Below are 25,148 nucleotides of genomic sequence, written 5' to 3'. Positions count from 1 at the left end.
ATCAGTGACCTACCTAGGATCACAAAGCCAATTAGTGACAGTGTAACAACAAGAACCCAGGTCAGTGCTCCATGGAAACAAACTTATACCACATACCTAAAACATTACCATTGTCATAAAAGTAACTACAGTGTATTTAATGAGTGTTTACTACATGTGAGACAGTGTGTAAAGGATTTCATGCGCTTCATTTTCAGTTTATTCCCACAAAAATTCTGTAACAGAAAGTCCTTTCTAGAGAAAAAGAAAGCAGAGCTCAGACAGCTCTAACAACCTGTCGAAGACCACTTGGGTAAGTTACGGTGGAGCCATGAGCAAAACCGAGGTTAACCTTCCTTCGTCCAAAGGACATGCTATTGATCTATTAACTATTATTAAGTATCATTATTATTAACTGATTATACTGCTTTCTCAATTTCTGATGACCTATATAACAGGGTTCAGTAAACTATGACTCAGGAGCTGGCTACCTAATTTTGTAAATAAAATTTTATTGGAACAGCCAGCCCATCTGTTTATATATCGTCTTTGGCTGCTTTTCTACACAATGGCAGAGGTGAGTAGTTTCAAGGGACTATATGGTCCACAGAGCTGAACATATTTACTTATCTGGCCCTTTATGAATGAGGAGGAAACATGCAAATTATTTTCCTTAAAATTCTATTTGAATAATAAAACTATGAAAGAATTAAAATGCCTCAAAGAAGTGCTCTATAGATTCCATGACCCAGTTTTCACTTCCTCATGCCTCTGCACAACTGAGTACAATTCATATTAAAATAAGAGCATTAGCCCAGCCGGTGTAATTCAGTGGATTGAGCACAGGCTGTGAACCAAAGGGTCACCAGTGGGGGCCACATGAGAGGCAACTATACATTGATGTTTCTCTCTCTCTTTCTCCCTCCCTTCCCCTCTCTTTAACAATAAGTAAATAAATACATTTTGTTAAAAAATAAGAGGCAACCCCCCCAAAAATAAAAACAAAAATGAATGAACATTTCCCCCACCTCCCAAAAATCAGTTAAAAAAATAATAGCATTAGTATCATCAGATTTAATTTTTTCCAAGAGAAATGTTTAAGTGTTGAAAATAGAATGTCAAAGGCAAAAGGACACCTTTTTAAGTATGTGAATCTAGGAAGGACCATGCTGGTCCTTTTAGTTATATCTATCATACTTACTATAATCTCCTTTGTGCCATAATTTAATCACTGGAACATGGAACAATATTTAGAAAATAAATACTTCTATGTCATACATACATATTATAAGTGGATATATAAGAAGAAATAGGATGGATCACAAATATACCAGAAGTTTTAATATATAAGAAAAATCTGAGGGAAAAATATGGAAATCACTTGAAACTAACACACTATGTGTTAATATCCATACTTCAAAGCAGGGTCAAGTCCAATTTCTGGAAAACCTTCCCCAACAACATCAGCCCACCTGGTGTACTTCCTTTTCCATACTCTTCTCAAATCACTGTTCAAACCAGAAGTTGGCAAAGTTTTTCTATAGAGGGCCAAATAATACATATTTTCAGCTTTGTGAGTCATCTGGTTTCTTCTGCAACTACTCAAAACTGCTATTGCTGCAATACAAAAGCAGCCATAGACAATATGTAAATAAATGAGGTGTGAAAGTATTCCAATAAAACTTTATTTATAGCCCTGGCCAGTGTGGCTCAGTTGGACATCGTCCTGCAAACCAAAAGGTTGCAGGTTTGATTCCCAGTCAGGGCACATACCCAGGTTGAGGGTTTGGTCCGTGGTTGGGGTGTGTATGAAAAGGCAATTTATTGATGTTTCTCTCTCATATCAATGTCTCTCTCTCTCATTATCTCTCTCTAGAAGCAATGAAAAAATATGTCTTCTGGTAAGGATTTAAAAAAACACAACAACACTTTATTTACAAAAATAGGCAATGGGCTGGATTTGGCCCATGGGCAAATTTGCCAACTCCTGGTTATATTTAGCCTTAAATTAATATGTTCAAGTACTTCTTGATGAAATGTATCTAAATATCTATACTGCACAATTTAATTTGTTTTAGCTATTTTGTCCTCTAATTGTCTTACAGACTGTAAGCACTGAGGGGAGAGATGTAATTCTTTTTTATATGTAGGCCCTAAAATAATGTGGTATAATGTAAAACATAATTTCTGAGTCAGCTTCATATGGTTCCCTTGTAGGGATGCTGTGAGAATTAAATGAGATAACATACATGAAGTCTCAACACACTATTTACAATATAACTGACAATAAATGCATGACACCCTTCAATTTTCCAAGTATTTCCGCCCATGACAAACGAGTGAAATTTAACACCTGGATGCTAATAAATACCTTGTTCTGCCTCTCGATGAAACCTTGATGTCCTTTTGGGAGGATTCATCATCTGATTTCATGTCATCTGATGAAGGAGGTTCGTGAAGGTTTTCATCTTTCTCTTTGTTTTCAGTCTTGATTTCTGTTGGAACAACAGTTCCAGACTGACTTTGCAAGCCACCTAACAAAGAGGCAAAGAAACAAAATAAATGTCCAGACTTAGGAATTAGAACTAATATAATAAAAAGCTTTGTAGATGGTAAATACCGTTAGTTCTCAAGAGGGGAATCTGAAGATGTAGGAAAGTAACCTATTTAGGGCTCAATAAAGCAAGCCCACAAACCTTAAGAGAATGACTTTTAAAGCCTCTTTCTTTAGAAGAGCAAGCCTGGCCTTGATGGTCATTCTAATGCTCACTTTCGGGCACTATTTATGTAACAAATAAACAAATTATGAGAAACTTGATGGATTTTTAGAAATTACTTCTAAGATTATGCCAAGGTGAAGGAAATAAGCTTTAACATTTTCCTTAATAAAAACAGTAAAACAGGCATCATGGTTAAATATAACCGGGAGAACTTTACTTTGATATTCTTAATATTAGCTATATATTTGTACTTAAGTTCTTTTATAATGTTTATCAGTTTGCTTTTTGACAGAGCTGCTTCTACAACTGAACTGTTTCTAAACAACAGCTATCATCATTCAGAGCTCTCAACATACTCAGATATCTTTCTCACTGCCTCTAGGGACCATGAAGACTCAGTCATGAGGGGAAGTGATTAAGGAAGACAGACATGACAGAAGCAGGAGCATGTAGGAAAATGACAGGTAAAAACTGAAGAACAGTTTGCATGTGGTTCCATCCACAAATATCTACAATTTGCCCAGCCAATTGGCTGACTGGAACCCTAAATACCCATCCTCTACACTCATGCAGTAGCACCACTTTTTGGAATTCTCCCACCTAAGATGACTTCTGATTCACAGATGTCAATGTGCCTATGAGAAAGGTGACAGTGTTCCAAATGGTATCTGCCTGCATTATTGCTGAAAAACAACAATATAGTTACCTCTATAATTTTCTTGTGTTTTATGGTTCAAGTCTGTGCTCGAAGCAGTGACTGTACTTGACAAAACTGAATGATTGCCATTGAGACTGACAGAGTCTTCTCTATGAGTTCCAACCTAAAGTTTAAAAAAAAAAGTCAGGATAGTTCAGGGGCAATAATTGTTTATATTCTTTTACTGGGTTTAATAGAGAAAACAATAGTAATCTGAATTTAGCAACTCTTTTTGAGTGCCACTTTTTTGATTTTTGATTTCAAAAGACTTGATAGTAGCTTAAATTTTAAGTAGTTTTATTATAAACAAAATTCCAACCTCCAAATTTAATATCCTACAGAGAATTGTAGCAGATGAGCTAACAGCAACAAAACATTCCAGAAGCCATAAAGTACTACATATTATAGGATCTATTAATAACCCTATATGAACTGATCTGAAACCTATTCCAAATACTATCTAAATATAGGGTGGGGCAAAAGTAGGTATACAGTTGTGAGTATGTGAAAGTTTGTTCTTGTAATATTATTTTTTAGTTATTGTATTATTTTCCACATGAACAAACTGTGAAGCTACTTTGGCCCAACCTTATATATTAAAGTATGCATGAACCTGCAATTAAGAAAATATTAGATTCCAAGCAATAATATTTATCTATACTTTGGCATGCCCTTTCCTCACACACACATATAGTGTCTTATTTTTTCTTTCTCTAACTGCCCTCAAAAGTTTTAAAAGAGTAACAACAGGCAATACAAAATTTAAATAAAAACAGAAGTTCAGCATTGCCACGCAACAAAAATGCCATATATTTTTAAACTCATTTTTCATCAAACTTACACAAGTCACAACTAACCTGTAATGGGAAGTTAAGGCATGCAAACACCACCCAATGTTTGGCTATTGCAGTATTTTCAGAAAAACTGGTTATAAATGAAGCTCTATTAGAACAGTATCAGATGTGTCAACTAGAAGATTAAGCCTTTAATTAAAGAGCTTTATTGCCTGGAGGTATACATGAGAAGCAGTGTTTTCAATAAATCTTTCAATCCCAGTAAATTGCTGAGCTTTGAATCCCTCTTGAGTAATTAATATAGCTTTATCTTTAATGACTTTGTATGAATTTTACCCTCAGAGGTATAAATACCCCTATGCAAGTTTATCATTTGGTTTCTCACGAGCTAAACAAGAAAAATCTAAGCAAAGTTTCAGACAATGCAGACCATTTGATAGTGGAGTTAACTGGAACATACCAGGTCTTCCACCACTCTTTTAAAGAAATATCTGTTCTCTATCTACCCCTATCCTTTAAAATTTTTTAAATTTATTTATTTTTAGACAGGGAAGGGAGAGAGAGGAAGAGAAACATCAATGTGTGGTTGCCTCTCGTATGCCACCCCACTGGGGACCTGGCCTGCAACCCAGGCAGGTGCCCTGACTGGGAATCGAACCAGTGACCATTTGTTTCACAGGCCAGCACTGAATCCACTGAGCCACACTAGCTAGGGCTATCTACCCTTATTCTTATCTTTAATATAGTTTAAAAAAAACCCTTTAATGTATCCAACAACTTTTAAAGTTATTTGAGGATTAGTCACTGCTAAGAATTAGTTGTGTCACTACTCCTTTAGATGATCAAGTATGACTATATCCTTTTTTTAACCACACTATTTCATTATGTATTACAATAATAAAATCTTAAACTTGGGAAAGGACCACAGAAACTACTTTTGTTTCCTTCCCACTGAAATCTTCATTAAGCTTTAAAATTTTCCCCCATAAAACCACTTGAAAAAAATCTGAAGAACTAAACTTAACAGCCAGCAAGAGAGGGTTGTGAAAATTATATTTGAGAGAAAATTATTTTAATAATATTTCATAATATTCTGTTTCCAGGGCATCCCAGTCATGTTCATTCTTAATCCATAGGGTGCTTTCTTGTTAGCTATGAACTGCTCAATGATCTAAGAGGAAGGTCAGTTCAAAAATCCCATTTTATAAAAACAAATGTGATATAAATGTAACACATAGCAACAAATTCTTTGGAACCTTACAGGCCTATTCTAAAGATAAAATATCACTAAAACAATTTTGACTTGCTGAAGAAATCATTACAGGAAAAAGTACAAGCTAAGATCTCTATGTTTGTGTTTGTAATAATCTCAAAACTTTCTGTGATCTTTGGTAATATGTGCTAATTCTGCTATTACCTTAGTATTTGGAGCTATTATACCAAGTAATTTAAAAGGAAATAACTTTTAAAATTGAAAAAAAGAAACATACAGCTGTGTATTTACTCCATGTGAAACATTTTACAGCTCTGTAAGACAAAAATCATTGGACAGTAACAAATTTTCACTCGTTTGAGTGAAAAGTTACGGTGCATCTGCTAAATTTTATTCCTTTTCATTTCTTTAGTATAAATAATTATTTAATTTTTTGAATTGCTACTATTAAAATGTTCTGTCACCTCCTTTTTGATGAAAGGCTTGGCAGACAAAGGATCATTTCCCTGAAGGAAAACCAGAAAGGTTGCTCGATTTGTTTTGGGATATAAATGCCAGCAAATATTTTTGTCTCTATGGAATACTACAGACTATTTCCTCACACCAACCTACATCATTGGCTTCCAAGAAGAAAAAATCAAACCTCTAAAAATAGGCTTCAGGCTAGCAAAATCCTTGAAGTCTGGAGTTTTTCATGTTAATGAAGTTAGCAGCAGGAACTTTTTCTTTGTAACTTGATTTCCCCTTGTAAATGGCCCTCATACGTGTTCTGGAGAATTTGACTTTCACAGTTCTTTCTTACAGTTAGTTCTCTTTAACCCTTACTCACCTTGGCTCCCATGTCCTCCCTTTAATCTGCAGTTACCCATTCAAATGGCTCTGTCCACACACATAGAACAGGTGTATAAACAGTTCTTTGTCTGAGCACAGAGCCTGTGAGGCCAGCCAGATAGGACCCTGTTTAATTGTTCACCTCGTTAGCATACAGCTGACAGACTGCTTCTAGGGAAGTAGCAGGGGAAGGCAAAAACCCTTTGGCCTGCTATGCTCAAAATTATTATAAAGAGCTCCATGTCAGAATAAAAGGCCCATCGCATTACATGACATCATCTTAATTCTGAATCTTCACATTCTGTGTATGGCCTTACTTTTGCGGAAACAGCCTTCAAGAAACCTGTTACCATTTCATTTGGCCAATGGCTTTAGCACCCAGGGTAGAAAAATGTTAAATCTAATTAATTGATGAATAAGAGATCTTAGGAATTAAGGAATAGACTGAGAAGTACTCAGTATGAATTCCACTCTGATTCTGAATTCTATTCTAATAATTTGTTCGATTTGTACTATTCACTGAATACTAACGACCGAAATTAATCAGTACTAATCTACAGACTGATTAAAGGACCTTTATGTACTGTATGCATTTTGTTTTACCTAACGAGAGGTTTTAAGCTAGAAACTTGGCAGAATTCCATTTGTTTTGGTTCCTAAAACAGTATTTCCATAATATATAACCTATATGATTTTCTTTAAAAAAGTGCTGCCATTTTAAACAATTCTGAACAATAAAAACTGGTTAACAAAATCCTTAAAAAGCACTATAATGTGGTTTTAAAAAAATAAAAAATCTTAAATTGCTCACTTAAGAAAAAATAGGTTAGTAAAAGTAAAATACAGTTAAAATAAACTCCTCCAATTCAGTTGTAATCTAGACAAATATTTCTTACAGTACACCAGTTTATACTAATAAAATCAAATACTATATCTAAGTATAAGGTTCAAATGATTCCAAATTTATTTTGATAAGTGACAAAAATACTAATTTTACATAAAATATTACCCTATTCACTTGTTAGTCTTTAACAACTTAATCTTAATCTCTTACAATTACATGATTTATATTTTTAAATATTATGGTAGCTTTAAATTTCATAACTTAACATTATTTACTCTGCTCTCATACAATAATACCACTCATCTCCAACTACAGCTTAAACAACAACAAAAAACTCCCTCAAGCAATTAAAAAAAAGAAAGATGGAAAGAAATGCCTGGATTAAATTTCTCCAGGACTTGTAACAAATATGGATAGAATTATATCCTACTTCATAAATAATAAACTTTTAAAGATTTGCACCAAGCTTCTTTAATACAAAAAGCTCCCAATCTAACTTGGTTTGAAGTCAAAATCACTGAGGAATGACTGATACTCTGTGCTAAGAGATAAAAGCGTGCACATGGGTCTATCTCAACGGGCCCCAGCATTTTAGGTGTTACAGCCACATAGAGATGGGATGTATAATAACCTTATACTGCAGAAGCCTTCTTGTAATGGCCAGATGAAATTAACAACTCTATTCCTTTTTAGTTTTCTACTTAAGTACTTTTCCCTGTCAGCAATTTATTGCAAGACTTTATTCTTACATGAAGTAAATGGAAGCAAAACTGACGTCCAATGCTGACATGTTAATAGTTCTAAAAACCCGGATTTTGTGCCTTAAAATTTAAATGATATATCAATTACACCCCAAGAAGAGTATCTGATGAAAAGTCTTAAGTTCTACATTTACATTAAACAAATATGGAGAAATCATAAAAAATATTTAAAAGAAGTAGGAAATTAAGTAAATGAAATGTTAAACCCCATTAAAAATATGAGTAAATATTAATACTATGCCAGGCTGGTTATACTAATTATACCCTTTTCTAGTTTGTTTTTCCAGTATACCAATCTTTCAGAAAATTTCATTTTTGTGTATATTAGATAGCTAAAGTATGTTAAAAGCTTTCTGTGGTTGAAACCTTATTTAATTCTAAACTTTGATACAGTCAAATCTATTCAATTTAAAGAAACAACAGTCAAGGTTTTTGACACTGACTCCTATTAACATATATTTTTGTCAGGTGGTAGTCTTATCTCCTTGGTGTGAAATATAAAAATCTTTTTCTGGAACAACTGAAAAAAAAAACAGACAATTATTTCTTTTATAATATAAGACTAATCTCCTACAAATCAATATTATCAGCTGTGGATGATACTACTGGCACAATCTTGTTATAAAGGCAATGTAAAGAAAGTTTCTAAGCAACAAAGCTATATCCTTGACCAAGGGCATTATATTGGCTGGTTAAGCTGCCCATGTAGTTTTTATATCACAAGTAATCTTGATAGCATTGCTAAGCTCCCTGTACCACTTTTATCCTGCTATCAACTCTTACTTTTCCACCATCGGTACATTCTGGCTCACCTTAAATATTCTGCTTCAACAAAATTCCCAAACTAGTCATTAAAAGAAATGTGCAAAAAGTTAGAGGCTCCCACCCCCACCCCCCCAACAAAAGAAAGATATTTGTTAACCCTTGGTTCCTGCACTGGGAAGCTAATTTATATTCTACATCAGATAGTGGGAAAGTATGGCCTCTGGGTCAAGTCTGGTCTGTTTTACAAATAAAAGAACCCTTCTTTGTAAATAAAGTTTTATTGAATCACAGTCACACCCATTTGTTTTCATATCTAAGGCTACATTTTCATGTTATAATGAAACAAATGAAGTAGCTGCAACAGAGACCAGATTGTCTACAAAGCTGAAAATATTCACTATCAGACCTTTTACAGAAAAAAGTATGTTGACTCTTCTAAATTCTGGGAGAAAAAGCAGTATCATACTTAAAACCTGCAATTAGGATGGTGATTTATAGCAAATGCCCATTAGAACAAAAATCCATTAAAACAAAAATATTGCCTGAATGTTCTGTGGAGTTACTGAAATAGTATTTATGCTCATTAGAATAATTCTATTCTCTGCAGAAAACAGAATGATGAAAATTAAATATTTTTGAGAAGCAGACCTCACAAATTCTATGGGTTATATAGAACTGCTGATAAACTGGTACTTCCATGGTTACTTTGTAATTCTGGCCAACTGACCTTAACTTTCAGGATTCTAAAACAAATACTAATTTACGTTCGACCAGAAAGTTAAACTAGACAAAAAAGAAAAAGTAATCCAGAATGTAAAATTGTGTCATTTCTTAGTTATGATTAGTTACAATATATGAGGGTATTTATCCCTTCTCATTTCTGTACAATATACAGATATACAGAAATATCACACAGATATTTCACACAGAAATATCACACAGAAATGAGAAGGGATAAATAAAAGGAGTCTTGGAGACGGCAGGCAATAGTTACAATACTATGTACCCCCAAATCATGCGCAACTTTCATGAATATGAAGAGCTGATTCAATACAGGTGGGTACTAGTGGAAATCCCCAGACATGGACAGAGATACTGGGATAAGAGTCTTTCTCAACAGTGTGCCAAAAACTTAGCTGGGAGGAGTCACTGGCTGACTGTGTTTGTCATTTCATTCCATCCTTTGGTCTTTTTGCTGAAACTCAGAACTGAGGACTCACAGCTAAAAAAATTCATTTAAGCCCTGGCCACTGTGGCTCAGTTCTTTAGAGTATCATCCTGTAAACTGAGAGGTTATTGTGGGTTCTATCCCCAGTTGGGGCACATATGGGAAGCAACCAATCAACGTTTCCTTTCTCTCTAAAAGCAATGAAAAAATTTCCTCAGGTGAGGACTAAAAAAAATTCATTTCAGAAGGGCAGAAGATGAATACTGACTCAACTGACAACGTCAGATTTTGTCACTAAAAACTTTATATATTTCAGGGTAAGCCTGGGAGTAATGTCTAAATCTCCACTTTTACTAGTGATTGTATCTGAATGGGGTGCGTATAGCAGATGACGTCTAGCACATTTTCAACAGCTCTGGGTTCTCTCAGAGTTATAAGCAGCACTGAAGACCTGGATAGGCACACTGAGCAGTATCATGGCTTATTTGCTGTGGCATTGATGCTGCTGCTCAGACTAAGCCAGACTCATCTCATGCTCTGAAGACTTTTTCTTGATTTTGAATTTTTCATTTTGAAAGAATATCTCTCTCTGGTAGCCCTTTTGTTTATGCTCTGAAGTAAGCAACAAATTCCTAGAGGATACACATGAACTACTTTCTTAGTTAAAAGCTTCAGGGCAATATCTAGTGAAACAATTTTCTTCTCTACATCTCCTTTTAAAATGTACTAAGTTTCTAGATGGCTTTGAAGAAATGAATTTTGAAAAATCCTGACTCATATCCAAAGCTGGTAAAAAAACTAATTTTAGAGGAAATTGAATTCCAAGATTTCTTGACATTAAAAAACACCCCAAAACTGACTGTTAAGATATGTATACATCTAGTGTACCCATGTTACTGAAAACACTTTTCTTAGGCCAGGCTGCCTTGTGTGATGTTTACTTCAAGTACTCCAAAATGAGTAAATGCCCTGGCTGGTGTGGCTCAGTGGACTGAGTGCCAGCCTGTGAACCAAAGGGTTGCTGGTTTGATTCCCTGCGTGGCAGGCCAGGTCCCCAGTTGGGAGTGTGCAAGAGGCAACCAATCGATGTATCTCTAGCACATCAATGTTTCTCTCCCTCCCTTCTCCTCTCTCTAAAAAAACACATAAAGAAAATCTTTAAAGAAATGAGTATAAATGGCTGTCTGACATGTGAATATGAAAATCTGGAACCAATCCTATCTTACAGAACACTGGCTTTCAGCATTTGGGGCACCTAATTATTTTGATGACAGGTGAGTTTAGCCTTGATCACATGGCTTATAGCTAAAAATGTTTCATGGGAGAATATTTCACAATATGCAAGACCATGCCATAAACATGCAAACACATGGTATCAGTTACACAGCAGGTTCAAAAGGTGCTTCATTCCTTTAAAAGATAATTTGTATAAAAAATAATGTAAGACATTTGACATAAAATTTTTGCTGTGCATAGCTACAGAATTTTACTTTTTTCCCCTCTAAAGAATTACCATGTTTTTTAAAAGATGGATTGAATTATTTTATTCTCTTTAGGGATTAATCTAAAATTGTTTCCTTTCATTGTCACTTAAATTACAGCCATTCTTAAAATTACCCCCACATTTTCTCTTTGTGAATAAAGCTTAAATATGGACCTGTACAAATAATTTCACATTTCTTCTGTTATTGAAGGCTGAGAACCCTTACAATCCAGTTTTGCTTTACTGCTTTTGCTATTCAGACTTCCTGCACACTTTCTCAAAGCAAAAACTGTTCTGCCAATTACTATGCACCTAGAAAAAATCCAAGTTTAAGCTAAAATGATCTCATAGAAAGTTCCTGCTTTTTGCCCATGATAATAGTAGGATTTTAAGGGCCAGTGGTCAGCCAATAACCCTGTCTAGGACAGTAGAGGAAATTCTTAAAAAAGCCACTCTACTTCTCCACAAAAAGAAGGCTCCTCTTCCCCAAATATTTCATGAAAAACATTTACGGCATTAGGCTTTAAAAGTTATAAAAAATGCCTGGCTGGTGTAGCTCAGTGGACTTGAGCACAGGCCTACGAACCACATGATCGGGGTTCGATTCCCAGTCAGGGCACATGCCTGGGTTGCAGGCCAGTTCTCGGCAGGGGACTCACGAGAGGCAACCGTACATTGCTAATTCTCTCCTTCCCTTCCCCTCTAAAGATAAATACATAAAATCTTAAAAAAATAAGTAAAAGTTATAAAAATTGAGCACTATTTTACCATTGAAGCAGATCGACTGCTTGGAACAAGGCTTGATCCACCATAGTTTGAACTGAGGCTTCCAATTGGTGCATTGTGGGATGGTCCCAATAAACTATGTATATCACTGTGACCAGCAGGCAAACTGGTGGAAGGTCCCACAGCATGATTCCGCAGCACATGGATAGCATCATCCAGTCTGTCTAAACGATCCTCCATTCGAGATTGCTGGAGTGATTAAAAGAAGACATGGAGGTTACCTCTGGTAACTGTTAAATTCATTAAACTCCTGTTTCCTACTTTGGAATACATGGAATACAGAAAATAAACTGCAGTATCAAGTAGCTTCAAAAGTGACTACCTGCTCTACAAATCAACAAAAAAAGTAGAACAGTCTAAAATGACAAAGCTTCAGAAACAAATTGCTGTTTCATCAATTTACCAATCTACCATGAGGTTACTTCTTCTAGTTTATGAAAGATGAATGCTACTGGTACTACTGTATCTGTTACTCAGTTATAGCTGATAAAAGAAGATAACCTGTACTTTAATACCGATCTTTGAAATAAGGGCAACTTGGGGACACATCCTCAAGTCTATTAAGTTTAAGTTTGTAATTTTAAGTGAATAAAGCATACCTATCTGAAATAGTGAACACATTCAAATATCCTTTTTCATAAAACTGAGGAAATGATACTGTCTATGGATACACACATGCCCCATACACAAACATATTAGAATTTTTAAAATCAAAAGCACATGCCAGTAGAGCTCTTTAAAAAAATCATTCTCGACAACATAAGAGAACAAAAGTCTATTCTTAAAACACGCCTACAAAAATGAAAATAGTCATTGTTTGGTTTTAAAAGACTTTGGAGTCTGTACAGGCTTGAAGATTCTAAATGGATAATAGGAATTATAATGAAATGAAACAGAAAAAAGGCACCATCTAAAAGAAATAGTACCTCACAGACATCCTTTAAGAAGGACATTGCATCTTGCAAATGCTCGTGAAGTTGCTGCTCAACTCGATTTTTCTGGCAAAGTCAAGACAGAACAGGAGGCAAAGCACAGGTTAAGATTAACTCCAAAAGAGATGAGGAAATAGCTGATGTGCATGTCTGCATAACATGTTAGTAAAGTTAACGCAGAGACCTGTGAGATCTACTTGTATTAAGGTATGAGAAGGCTGAAATTTAATAGCAAAGTTATAAGGTTAGCATCTAAATAGCACAAATTGCTTATATGTGCTTGCAAAATATGTGGGAAGAAAACTTTCCTCTAATTTAATATATTCTGTTAGTCACAGAAAAGTAACTTTTTTATTTGTAACCTGGAATTACTGAATGATAGCATGACTTGGCATTACATCAAGTCATCTGTATTTTGTTTTTATAATAGTTTGCAATTCTGTGGTAAGCACAGAAAAGCAACAGTAGTTAACATTCAACCACAAATTTTTCATGCTCAATACCTAGACAGGCTCCTTTATTCCACTGCCTTGTTTGTTAAATAACATTCTTGCTTGTATAATTTACACATTCTTTTAAAAAATAATAAGAATAATCTTCATGACTAAAGTGACTGCTATTACATTTTAAACTTTTAATGGAAATGTAATAAATTATACATCATATGAGAAAGAATAAAATGCAACCATTTTCCATTGCTGGACTAGTTTTCTTGCTTTTAATTTGGTCTGTGTTTTTTTTTAAGTTTCCTCTTATATATAAATACAAAAGTATAGAAAAATTATGCCCTAGATTTTTCAAAGAAACAAAAATCTCATACCAATTTTAACACCAGCTGTCCTTAGACCAGAAGCTTGATGTCCCAAAGAACAGATGGCAAAGGCACACCCAAAGTCTTATATTGTTCAACTAAACCAGGCCACTTGTTAACAAAGAATTCATGTGCAATGCTATCCTACTGTCTTTTCATTGTTACTCAAGATTTACTGAAAGAAAACAAATGAACTGCATACTATCAAATGAAAGCAACCTATGTGTTTCTAAGAGGCCCTTACCAGGGAGTGAAGTGAGTTTTCATAGCTTGGAGATGAAGGAGCTTGACCTCCAGGTCTGGGCCACTGACTGGTACCTATAAAACAAAACCCCAAAGCACCCCATACACCTTAGTTAGCTCAGTGTTCTTCGTAATGTTCTGAAGGAAAAGACATTCATTACCTGTACTTAAAATTACATGAAAATTTTTGTTTGGCTGTCAGCATAGCATTGGCTTCTTATAAGCCCAATGCATTAAAAAAATATTTTTCATTAATACAACAGTGTAGGGAAGTTGAGAAAACAGAGAAAAGAAACTATACTTTAAAACATAACTACTTTTTATGTTTGTACATTCTTTAGACAATGAATAAGCACACATATCTTCAGAAAACCTACTTAAAGTATACATAATTTAAAATTCTGTACCATCTATGGTTTTATATAGTCTTTAAAATAATGCTATTAATGACCAACTACATTAATATGCATCTGATTCTCACCACAGTTTGCTTGATCACCCTTACCTTGCTGCTGGACATTTTGGTTGCTTTCAATTGGCTATTATGAATAGTAATGATTATTATGTTATGAATGGTAAATGGGGAACATACCTTGAATATAAGTAGCATTCTAGCTTAAAAAGCACGAATGTATTTATGATCCTTAATTCATAAAGTTAAATTGCTTTCTAAAGAGTCAGATTAACTAGTGCCTTTAGTAATGCACAAATGCACCACTTTGAAAGAACTGCAAATACATTTAAGATTACCTGTTAAAAATTTTTCCAACAGCCCTTAATGGTGTGGCTCAGTAGGCTGGGTACTGACCAGCAAACTGAAAGATTACTGGTCTAATTCTCAGCCAGGGCACATGCCTGGGTTGCGGGCCATCAGTATTTTTCTGCCTCTCTTTCTCTCTAAAAATAAATATATAATCTTTAAAATTTTCCCCCAACATAATTTATACCACAGCATACTATTTAATTTGGAAGTTATCATTGTAAAAATTGTTACATTTTGTTTATTCTTTAATTTTAGAAAAGTACCAATATAAGAAAAAATGAAGGCAAAATTAAAAAAGAAAGGATATGAGTTCAGTGTAGAAAGAATAAAAAGGGAAAAAACATAAGAAGTATAAAGGGATTAATTTATCCATGGGTTGAGAACACAGGGTTTTAATGGACTTGCCAAATAGCCTTAAAAGGAAAAAGAACAACTGATCAAAAATCTTAACTATTTCACAGTAGTGCATTTGAAAATCAGTTATTTATAGAAAACAATTATATATTATAGTTCTTAATAAAAGCTTCAGCGAAGGCTCAAATTATATATGAAACTTGAAGCTGTCAAAGTTAAAGGTTTACTTAATTTGTCTCTTTTATTGCTAAATTAACTATTCTACTGGAATCCATTGTTGCAGGTTAATCTGACACGCTTCAGGAAACTGAAAACTTATGGTAAAGTGAAACTGTTAAGTTCAACTTAGCTGAATAACACAGTAATTGTATTACCATCAATTACATGTATTTTTGCTAGTTGAAATGTTGAATTCAGAGATTCTTTTTAAAAAATTCACTTATTTAATTTTAGAGAGGGTAAGGGAGAGAGGTAGAGAAACATCACTGTGAGAAATATTGATCAGTTGCCTCTTGCATGCCCCCAACCAGGGACCTGGCCCACAACCCTGGCATGTGCCTTGACCTGGAATTGAACTGGGGATCTCTCTGTTTAGGCCGATGCTGAGCCAGATACAGCAGTCAGGCTGGATACGTTGATTCTTGATAACCTGATTATATTTCACAATTGATTATATGTACTGTTGTGATCATACAGAAAACTCTTAAGTTCTAAAATTGTAAGAAAAAGGTATATGTTATATACTTCATCAGCGAACCTTTTTTTTACTTGTAAGCAAATTATAAATTATTTTGATGACCAATAAAGGCATCCTACTAGACATACAAAGTAATCATAATTCAACTACACAAATTAAGGACACTCTAAAATTGCTCATTAAAACAGCTTATAAGCCCTGGCTGGTGTAGCTCAGTGGATTGAGCGTGGGCCTGCGAACCAGAAGATCGCGGTTCGATTCCCAGTCAGGGCACATGCTTGGGTTGCAGGCCAGTTTCCGGCAGGAGCCAGTTCCCTGCAGGGGATGCATGAGAAGCAACCATACATTGATGTTTCCTTCCTCTCTCCTTCCCTTCCCCTCTAAAGATAAATAAATAAAATATTTAAAAAAAAAACCCAGCTTATAGACTAATTTTATAATCAACAAGTAGAACTTAGCAACCAGAAAAATCCAGTAACTGACTATACGAAGAATTTGTAAAATATCAACCAGTCAAATTTTTTCTTTTTTAAAGATTTTATTTATTTATTTTTATTTTATTTATTTATTTTTATTAATTTATTTTTAGAAATAAATTTTTATTTATTTATATTTATTTTTATTCATTTATTTTTAGGGATTTTATATTTATTTATTTATTTATTTATTTATATTTTATTTTTAGGGGAGAGAGGGAGGAAGAGAGGGAGAGAAAAATCAGATTACGGTCGCCTCTTATGCTCCCCCTACAGGGAATTGGTTTGCAACCCAGGCATGTGCTCAGACTAGGAACTAAACCAGCAATCCTTTGGTTCACAGGCCAGCACTCAATCCACTGAGCCACACCAGCCAGGGCCCCAGCCAACTTCTATTACTGACTTCAGTGCATTAGTGTCAAAGCACTTATATACGATTATGAATTTTTAGGTAAAGAAGAGGTTAATAATAATCTATTTTGAAAAAAACCTAAACTATTTCAAAAAGTTTCTCTTCATGTTTACAATATTTATTTTTCAATCATTTTGCTTCATCTTTCCTGATATGAGTGATTAGCTAGTGACAGATCCTCATCAAGTTTTTTAATTTGTGTGAAATATTATAGTTTTATGTTAAACACCTCAGAATTGTTAGAACATCTGTTTTGGTAAACATGCAATTTTTGTGGGTTTATTTACATGTAATTTTTGTGTTTCTTCACTAGTTTGTGTTGAACAATAAGAGGTATGTACTGAATTAGATAAGAAATCAACTAAATTCATTATTTTTTGATAGTTATATGAAGAAACTATGCTAAGGTCCATCTCTAAAGTGCAATTCATTATACTGGAAAAGTATACATACACTCAAACCTATTTTGTTTTTATTATAGACAGGGCTACCCACTATGACTTACTTGGTTAAAATAAAATACTAACATGGCTAAATCATTGATATGACCTTGGAATGTCATATAAGTGCCAAGTTATATTTCATAGAGAGAGCTCCTTGCACCCCACTTGGTTATTTCAAAAATTCATGCTACTCGTCACAAAGAGGATGGCTGGATAGTTGGAGTTAGTTCACCAGAAGTCAATCCTATGCCTGGAAAAACTCCAAGAGGAACGTAAAATTTTAGTGGATACTGGGAATTAGTGGAACTTCATTCTCATTGATCTGTAATACTAATTAATTTTATAAATCCTGACTATAAAACAAGCACACACTTTTGTTTTGTTTTTAATCTGTCTTCCAAGGTCAATCAATGAGGTAAAAAGATATAAAAGCACTCACTTCATGAGCCTAAAGGTCTTTTTGGCTATGGGATATTATTATCAGTATTTCCTTCTGATTTATTGTGTAATCAGCAAAGAAAAAAATGCATACGCTTTTACAACTTTGGCCCACTGATAGCTTATTAGCTATGGATCAAACCTTTGAGGCTGTGAAAGGAATTCAAATTCTGGAAACAGACTGTAATGCTAGTTAGCATAACTCTGACACCAGACAACTTTTTGTAAAACTAGTACACGAATAAAATATGTAGATTAATTTTAGAATTACTGGTATCTCTAGCTAGTAATTGTCAACTGTAGCATCACTGTACAAATATGGAAAAACATAAGTGCAAAGGCTGAAAACCTCAAGGGTTTCCTAGAGAATAGGATACTGTCCCCCTTCATTTCCTGTCACCTGCTACCTCGTGGCAGACATATACAGAGGCTTTTAAAAATACATTTATAATGTTTGTCAATTATTGTTGACATATAATATATTTCAGGTGTACAACATTGTGATTAAACATTTATATAACTCACAAGGTGGTCAACCCAATGTCTAGTACCTATATGACACCATACAAGGTCTGTCCAGAAGTATCCAGCCATGTAATATGAAAATAGAGACATTTATTTAAGATACAAGATACAAGAAACACTGTACAAAGGACAATGACACCTCGATCCCTTCAATGTAGGCACCTTGGTACCTCACACAGTTCTCATAGTTGCCATCAGCTACCCCCACAGTCTAACACGTCTTCCCTTTCAAAGGTGATTTTAGTTTTGGAAAAAGCCAGAAGTCACAGGGTGCCAAACCTGGGTGATTTGCTGTTTTACCAACAAACTCTGCATGAGATAGGATGCAGGAGAAGGCATATTTGTTGTCGTGATGAAGCTGCCAATCACCAGTTGCCCAGAGCTGTGGCCTTCTGAATCATCTGAATAGTTTCCTCAGAGTAATGTCCAAGCTTAATGTAAAATTTGATGCAGATTTGTTGCTCTACTTGCTCAGTCATTTTGGATGGGATGGCCACACAGTGCATATGTTCACTCAATGGTGTCTACTGTTCCCACTGACTAGTACAGTGAAGTCATCACTGTTTACATGTGTGCATTCCAATCCACTCTCCTTGGCTGCCAGGTTACACTGACATTGCACAAACCATTCTCCTACTATTAACCATGGCTGGACTTTTTCTGGACAGACCTCGTATATAGTTTGTACAATATTACTGACTATATTCCCTATGCTTGTACTTTATATCTCCATGACTGTTTTTATAACTGGCAATTTATATACATCTCTATCTCTTCACCTCTGCCCATCCCACAAATCTGACAACTATCCAAATGTTCTCTGTATCTAAGAGTTTGTTCATTTATTTTGTTTTTTAGATTCCACATGTAAGTGAATCATATGGTATTTATCTTTCTCTGTCTGACTTATTTCACTTAGCATAATGCCCTTATAGAGGTTTTGGGCTTCTACTTCCTTATATTAGAGAGACACAAGCTTTCAACTATGAATGTAGTTAATTTCTGTAATTGCCCTGGGCTTTTTAGTGAGCACCCCAAAGAGATTAGCTTATTCAAGAAGAATCATAATACACCTATTTTATATTAAAATTTATTGGTCATTCCCAAAAAACAAGCCAGCTGGGTGACTAGGATAACAGAATCAAATTATTTGGCTAGAAAATCTGGAAAGACTTTCTTTGACTTCTAAATCTAAAATTCACCCAGTGTTTCTGATCTGTTCTTAAATCTGAGTGGGGCTTAGTAAGTATAAGTACTTCATCTAATAAAAACTGGTTAATAAATTTAGAGAATGGATACTAACATTCTGTGTGGCTGAAAAAAATTCTTAGGACCATTTACCATGAATTGTCTTATTTCGTTAGTTGTTTCCCTTTGTTTCACCCTTAATGCAAACTTTCATGAGATTTGCCCATGCTAAGAAAGGTGGGATAATCCTTAATGCAGCATTTAGCCCTCTGCATTCCACAGCATTCCACAACAAGGCCCTAACCAACACTACCACCTTAGTTCTTCACACATCCATAAGGGAAGAGTTTATAATCAGTCATTTCAATGGCTCTGGATGAATAGGTCATGTACTTTCCACTGGTATCTTTGTCATGCTTTTCCATTTATAATGAGAGACTATTATTCACCACCTTTTAAAATAACTACTCTCTTCATGAAGTCTTTGGAGTGCTCTTCTTTAGATAAATACCTACGATTAAACTAACCAAAACTGAGAGATCCTTTCTTTCCTTTCTCCTCTATTTACTTATTTATTTTTACTTCTCACTTGAGGATATGTTTTTTTATTGATTTTTACAGAGAGAGGAAGAGGGAGAGAGAAACATGGATCAGTTGCCTCCCATATGTGTCCCGACTAGAGATCGAACCTGCAACCTTTTGGTGCATGGGATGATGTTCCAACCAACTGAGCCAACTGGCATGGGCTCCCTCTCTACTTCTATTGTGATTGTTCTGAAGATTGCTATTGAGTACTGAAATTATTAATTTTTATTCATTTATATTCCAGAAGGAGATAAAGAAAACCAAAACATGGTTATGCTTGTTTGCTTTCCAAGTTCCCTTAGTAGACACATTCTCTTAACTCAAATATTCATGTCTTTTCCCAAATCACAAATGTAATAGACATAGCCATTCTTCTCTTCTACCCTGCTGCCAGAGTCCTGATTTTGTTCAGAAGGGGTGTGTGTGTATGCCTATCCTTTCCAGTATGAACTGGGAAAAAGTAGTTATATTCTTGCCTCCTGGGATAAATCTCATGGCTAAGATAACATGGTGGTCCCATGTCTGTGCAGAGCAGCTGTGTTAGGTTCAACGCTGGCCAATGAGTCATGAGAGGAAATCTGTTGAAGAGGTTTCTGGAGAAAGATTCTTAAAAGACAAGGAAAAGATGGTGTTTTTTTTCCTACTGGATATTATTATGTCTTCACGTGGGACCTTGAATTGTTATCTTGGCACAAGCCTAAGGAAGAAATTGCAAAGCAGTAGAGCAGAAGTCCTAACTACCAGTCCGAGTACTTGCTCTGTAATGGGCTTCTTGTCATATAAGATAACCAATCCCCTTGTTATTTAAGCTAGCTGACACAAGAGTTTCTCTTTCCGCCCATCCCCCCAGCCTAAAGCATCCTAAATGATACAATATCATGTGTGCTCTTGGCCTGAAAATATCCCAAGGAAAATGAGGATTTAAGAAAGAATAATGATTGCGTTAGAAGTTGCCTATGTGGCTCTGTACCTGTTAATGCTTATAAGGCCTGTGCTCAGTCTGGCTGATGAGGCGTAAGGAATAGGTCAGGTGTAGAGAACACAGAGTGGCCAGGATTTTTTTACTTTGGAAAACAGGCCACTTCTACACAAAGTGCAGAACAATTTCTACATTGTAGGGAAACTATAGTTTGTTCCATTTTTTATTTTAAAGATTTTATTTTATTTTATTTTTAGAGAGAGGGGAAGGGGGGGGGAAAGGAAAGAAACATGGATTGGTTGTTTCTCGTATGCATCCCAACTGGGGGCCAAATCTGCAACCCAGGCATGCGTCCTGACTGGGAATCAAAGTGGCTATCTGGTTTTGCAAAAAGACTCCCAACCAAGTGAGCCACACTGGTGAGGGCTCTCCATCTTTTTCATTTTCCCTTCAGCTGTGAATACTTTATCACATAGTGTTGCTTTCCTCTTTTTCCTCCTCCCTCTTCATCTCTGCTCTGTCAATTTGATGTATATGTGTACACAGGTAAGGGGTGATAACAAAGAAACACTAGTACAGGAGATGGAAGATACACCTGCATAAAATCAGTCATCAATTTGCCCTTTCAGCAGTATATAAAAAGTGTTTTTCTTTTATTGGACTGCTGGATTTAAAAAGCCTATTAATAGCTTCATTACACAATTCAACAGTCCATAGATTTTCACTAATAAGATGAGTTAAGGGAAAAAAGGATCTTGTCCATTTAACACCAACTAAAGATAGAGTAGAAAATGTAAGATTCTATTTTGAACCATTACTTTATGAAAAATGTCTAAGTCTGATTTTCCATTTTACTGGTGTCACTTCAAAGATTCTAAGTTCCTTTGTCACCTGCTTTCCCACCTACTGTTAATGAAAGCCAAAAGACGCTTTAATAGCTACATTACTAGGCAGTGGAGCTGAGGCAGTGGGAACACAGAGTAAGGCTAATACAGTACCTCAGAGGAGAAAGGGAAACAGACTGTGGCAAAAATGACACTGATAATGTCAGTAAAACTCTGCCAACAGGGTGAGTAGGGTTAAAGTTACATCACTCTTCCTGTAATTTCAGCTCTCTGTTAAACAACAACTTTAAGTCAATGGGTCTTTCATAGTCCAGTCTATACAGGGAACAGCTGTTCAACTTTTACTAGACAGCTGAAGCCACGGTGTCTGAGAAAGTGGCAGAACCAGCTAATAGCTGCCAGCAGCTGCTGGCAGTTCATCATCTCCACACTGGAATGAACGCCTTCTAGCAGAGTCACAAGGCACAAAGCACAGGTGATAGCCAGGGCCACGATATACCAGAGCCCTGATTTTAAGAAATTCTGAACAATGAAAAAAAGGTTTAACAACAACAAAGCCACAAGGACTTAACTAATGGCTTGATCAGGAAAGGAATAATTTCTGAGGTCAATTGTTGGAGGAATATTGTAATTTTTACCTAGTTGTCTAATATCTTTCCTCAGAACTAACACCTTTCTTCTTCAGCATGGTTTTCTCTAAATGCAGAAAATAAAGTTCAAGTTTTTAAATTATAGCTTAACAGATATTAGGCATTTTCCTGTAATTTTATTTATTTCTAATAAACATAAAAATTCCTACTTACAATAACAATTATATCTCAACAAATCTATACTGTAGGATGGATATATCTGAAACTTGTTAAAGCTAATGTGGGGGGGGGAAGGAAAACAAAGCAAATCTGAACCACTTACTTCTGCTAACAATATTTACCTATACATTCACAGAGTTCTTTTCCTTAGCCAAGGACAGAAAGGGAGGGAGGGAGGGAGGAAAGGAGGAAAGGAGGAAAGGAGGAAAGGAGGAAAGGAGGAAAGGAGGAAAGGAGGAAAGGAGGAAGGAAGGAAGGAAGGAAGGAAGGAAGGAAGGAAGGAAGGAAGGAAGGATCCAACATTTCCTCCAGGTATTTATTTACGTATATATGAGACATTAAGTTAGTGGGTCTAAAAATAAAGACAAATTATCTAGTAGAAATGGTTATTCATTTTTGAACCATACACATGGTACAAGGAAATGCAGGACACAAGGAAGAAGTTACATTACTTAATATTTTGTTTATTTTCTGTACTATCTTATAAAAAACTTTTGGTTTATCTCCATTTCCATATTTTACCTTCACCCAATTGCCTTGCCTTATTTTTATCTAACAACTATTCTGAGAAATCACCACAAATTACTTTAAGAATAAGAAAAGATATGAACAAATAATTCGAAGCTAGCAAATATTTCAATATCCTTCAAAATGAACTCAGGAGGAAAGCTCTGTTTATATACTTTCTCAAAATGTATTTTTTCATTAATTTTTACTAGATTTTGTTTAAAAATGAACTTCAAATATTTCTAATTAGCCCCATACATGTTATTAAGTAGTTAGGTAAAACAGAAGCCTACCTGTGAGAGGTGAGGGTGATCCAACTGGTGTTGACGGATTGGATGGAAAACTACTGCTGGTATGGTCAGGAGAATAAATCTAACCAGAAAACAACAAATATACACATATTAATATGTGCCAACAGCAAAATTACAAATCCATTTGCATGGATTTATTTTTATAATCTAAGTTGACCATTCCGAAGACTCAGAGTGAAAACCTATTTCATTAATTTTAGGACTATTTCATTACATAAGGCTATAAAAGCCCAAGTTTTAAAACTAGGATTAAAAGTATCATATAACTCTGGTGTAGCTCAGTGGGTTGGGCATTGTCCTGCAAATCAAAAGGTTGCTGGTTCAACTCCCTGTCAGGGCACATGCCTGAGTTGAGGGCCAGGAACCTAGTTGGGGGCGTGGGAAAAGCAACCAATCCATGTTTCTCTCATACAATATCAACATTTCTCTCCCTCTCTTTCTTCCTCCCTTCCTCTCTCTGTAAAAATAAATAAAAATTTTAAGAAAGTATTATATATATTCTAATACGAGAGGAATAAAATAGATCATATCTATTTCTTTATTATTGTAGTTGAAAACAATTTAAAGTTTCTAATATTAGAGTAAAAAGAGAAGTGAGTACAAAATAACAAATCTGATAAACAATCTTTCCAGAATATAAATAAGTGATATCTATTAAAAATAAGTACTTCAGGAAACTATTAACTTATCTTTTGAAGAGAAGAGTCTTTAAAAAGCTTTAAAAGTCAAAGAAAGTAATTTTTTAAAAGTTACCCCTTATGTTTCATTTAAAAAGTTCTCAGTTAGAGCAACTACATTTTTGCCAGTAGCTCCAAGTGATATGTGACTACTGTAAAAAATCTAACTTGCTCTCAAGGGGTATTTTGTCACCTTGGAAGAAAGTGAAAAAAAAAAAAAAACCTTGAAAGTCCTTCAAAAAATGTACCCAAAATGATTGGTGGATTTTACTCCCTACCAGGTTTACTTTAAAGAAGATAACATATCTGGATACAAATATTCTGGTGTTTTGGCCAATACTTTTATTGCAATATTTTATATTTATTTCATTACTTCTTAAAAGTATAACAGAAATTTATTCGTTTATAATTAATCATTAAATATTTAAAATGTCTCCTTAATCCAGGCATTATGGGTTCTTAGGAGATCTTTAGGATAATCCCATACTTATAATCATCACAATGAATCATCTTCACATTTCAGCATTTAACTTAGGGCAGACAAATCAATTTATGTGGACATACTACAGTCAAATATTTTAAAAAGGAAAACTACTCATGGGTGCAAAGAGTCATCCAACAGAAATAACCTTGCTCTGAATAAGCTTAGAGCTCTAATGAATTTCTAAAGAGGCTCAAATTATGTTATATATGGAGTCTCAGAATTGGTTTTAAAGACAGTATAATACACTGAAAAAGTCAGCTATTTGGACAATCTTATATAAAGCAAAATTCCACAAATTATAATTGTCAAACATAAAAAAGAAGACAACACTGATTAAATTGTAAGCAGCCAGACATTCTATTTGCCTTTGCATAGAAACAGGTATATCTACCTCAAATAAAATGCTCCAATGATGTCACTAAATTTTAATTGTAAATGTCTTTAAAACTCCAACTCTCTCCAAATAGCCAAATCTAGAAGTTGTACATTTAAGTCAGAAAGCCATTTTGGAAAAAGCTAAGCTGTCAAGAAGACTTTATGGGAAAAAAGTAATAGGGAGATAATATAAGATTAGTATTGGCGGTCTTAAAAATTCAGGGGACACATGTAAAAATTAGCTAATGACCAAATTTTGGTTGCCAGTGGCCAGCATACACAGAGTAATTTATTTCAACCACATAAGTAAATT

The 25,148-nt window shown here is 34.8% G+C and overlaps 1 protein-coding gene across 10 annotated transcripts in view; it reads right to left on the bottom strand.

Moving 5' to 3' along the window:
* TCF12 (transcription factor 12) overlaps positions 1–25,148 on the bottom strand; it is a 366,824-nt gene that overhangs the window by 11,941 nt on the left and 329,735 nt on the right. For 7 of the 10 annotated variants that reach the window (XM_037053967.1, XM_037053964.1, XM_037053965.1 and 4 more), the window contains 6 exons: positions 23,282–23,360; positions 14,029–14,102; positions 12,968–13,039; positions 12,024–12,230; positions 3,406–3,520; positions 2,351–2,513 (listed from right to left, as the gene is read on the bottom strand). In XM_037053967.1, coding sequence (XP_036909862.1) covers positions 2,351–2,513; positions 3,406–3,520; positions 12,024–12,230; positions 12,968–13,039; positions 14,029–14,102; positions 23,282–23,360 — 710 coding nt within the window. The remainder of the gene's footprint in view (positions 1–2,350; positions 2,514–3,405; positions 3,521–12,023; positions 12,231–12,967; positions 13,040–14,028; positions 14,103–23,281; positions 23,361–25,148) is intronic. The other 3 variants (XM_037053968.1, XM_037053973.1, XM_037053971.1) reach the window with 1 other exon arrangement.

The sequence above is a fragment of the Sturnira hondurensis genome, unplaced genomic scaffold, assembly GCF_014824575.4.
Source record: "Sturnira hondurensis isolate 20B ecotype Veracruz unplaced genomic scaffold, ASM1482457v3 Scaffold0008196, whole genome shotgun sequence".
NCBI classification, from domain to species: domain Eukaryota; kingdom Metazoa; phylum Chordata; class Mammalia; order Chiroptera; family Phyllostomidae; genus Sturnira; species Sturnira hondurensis.
This window is presented reverse-complemented; position numbering and strand designations above follow the sequence as displayed.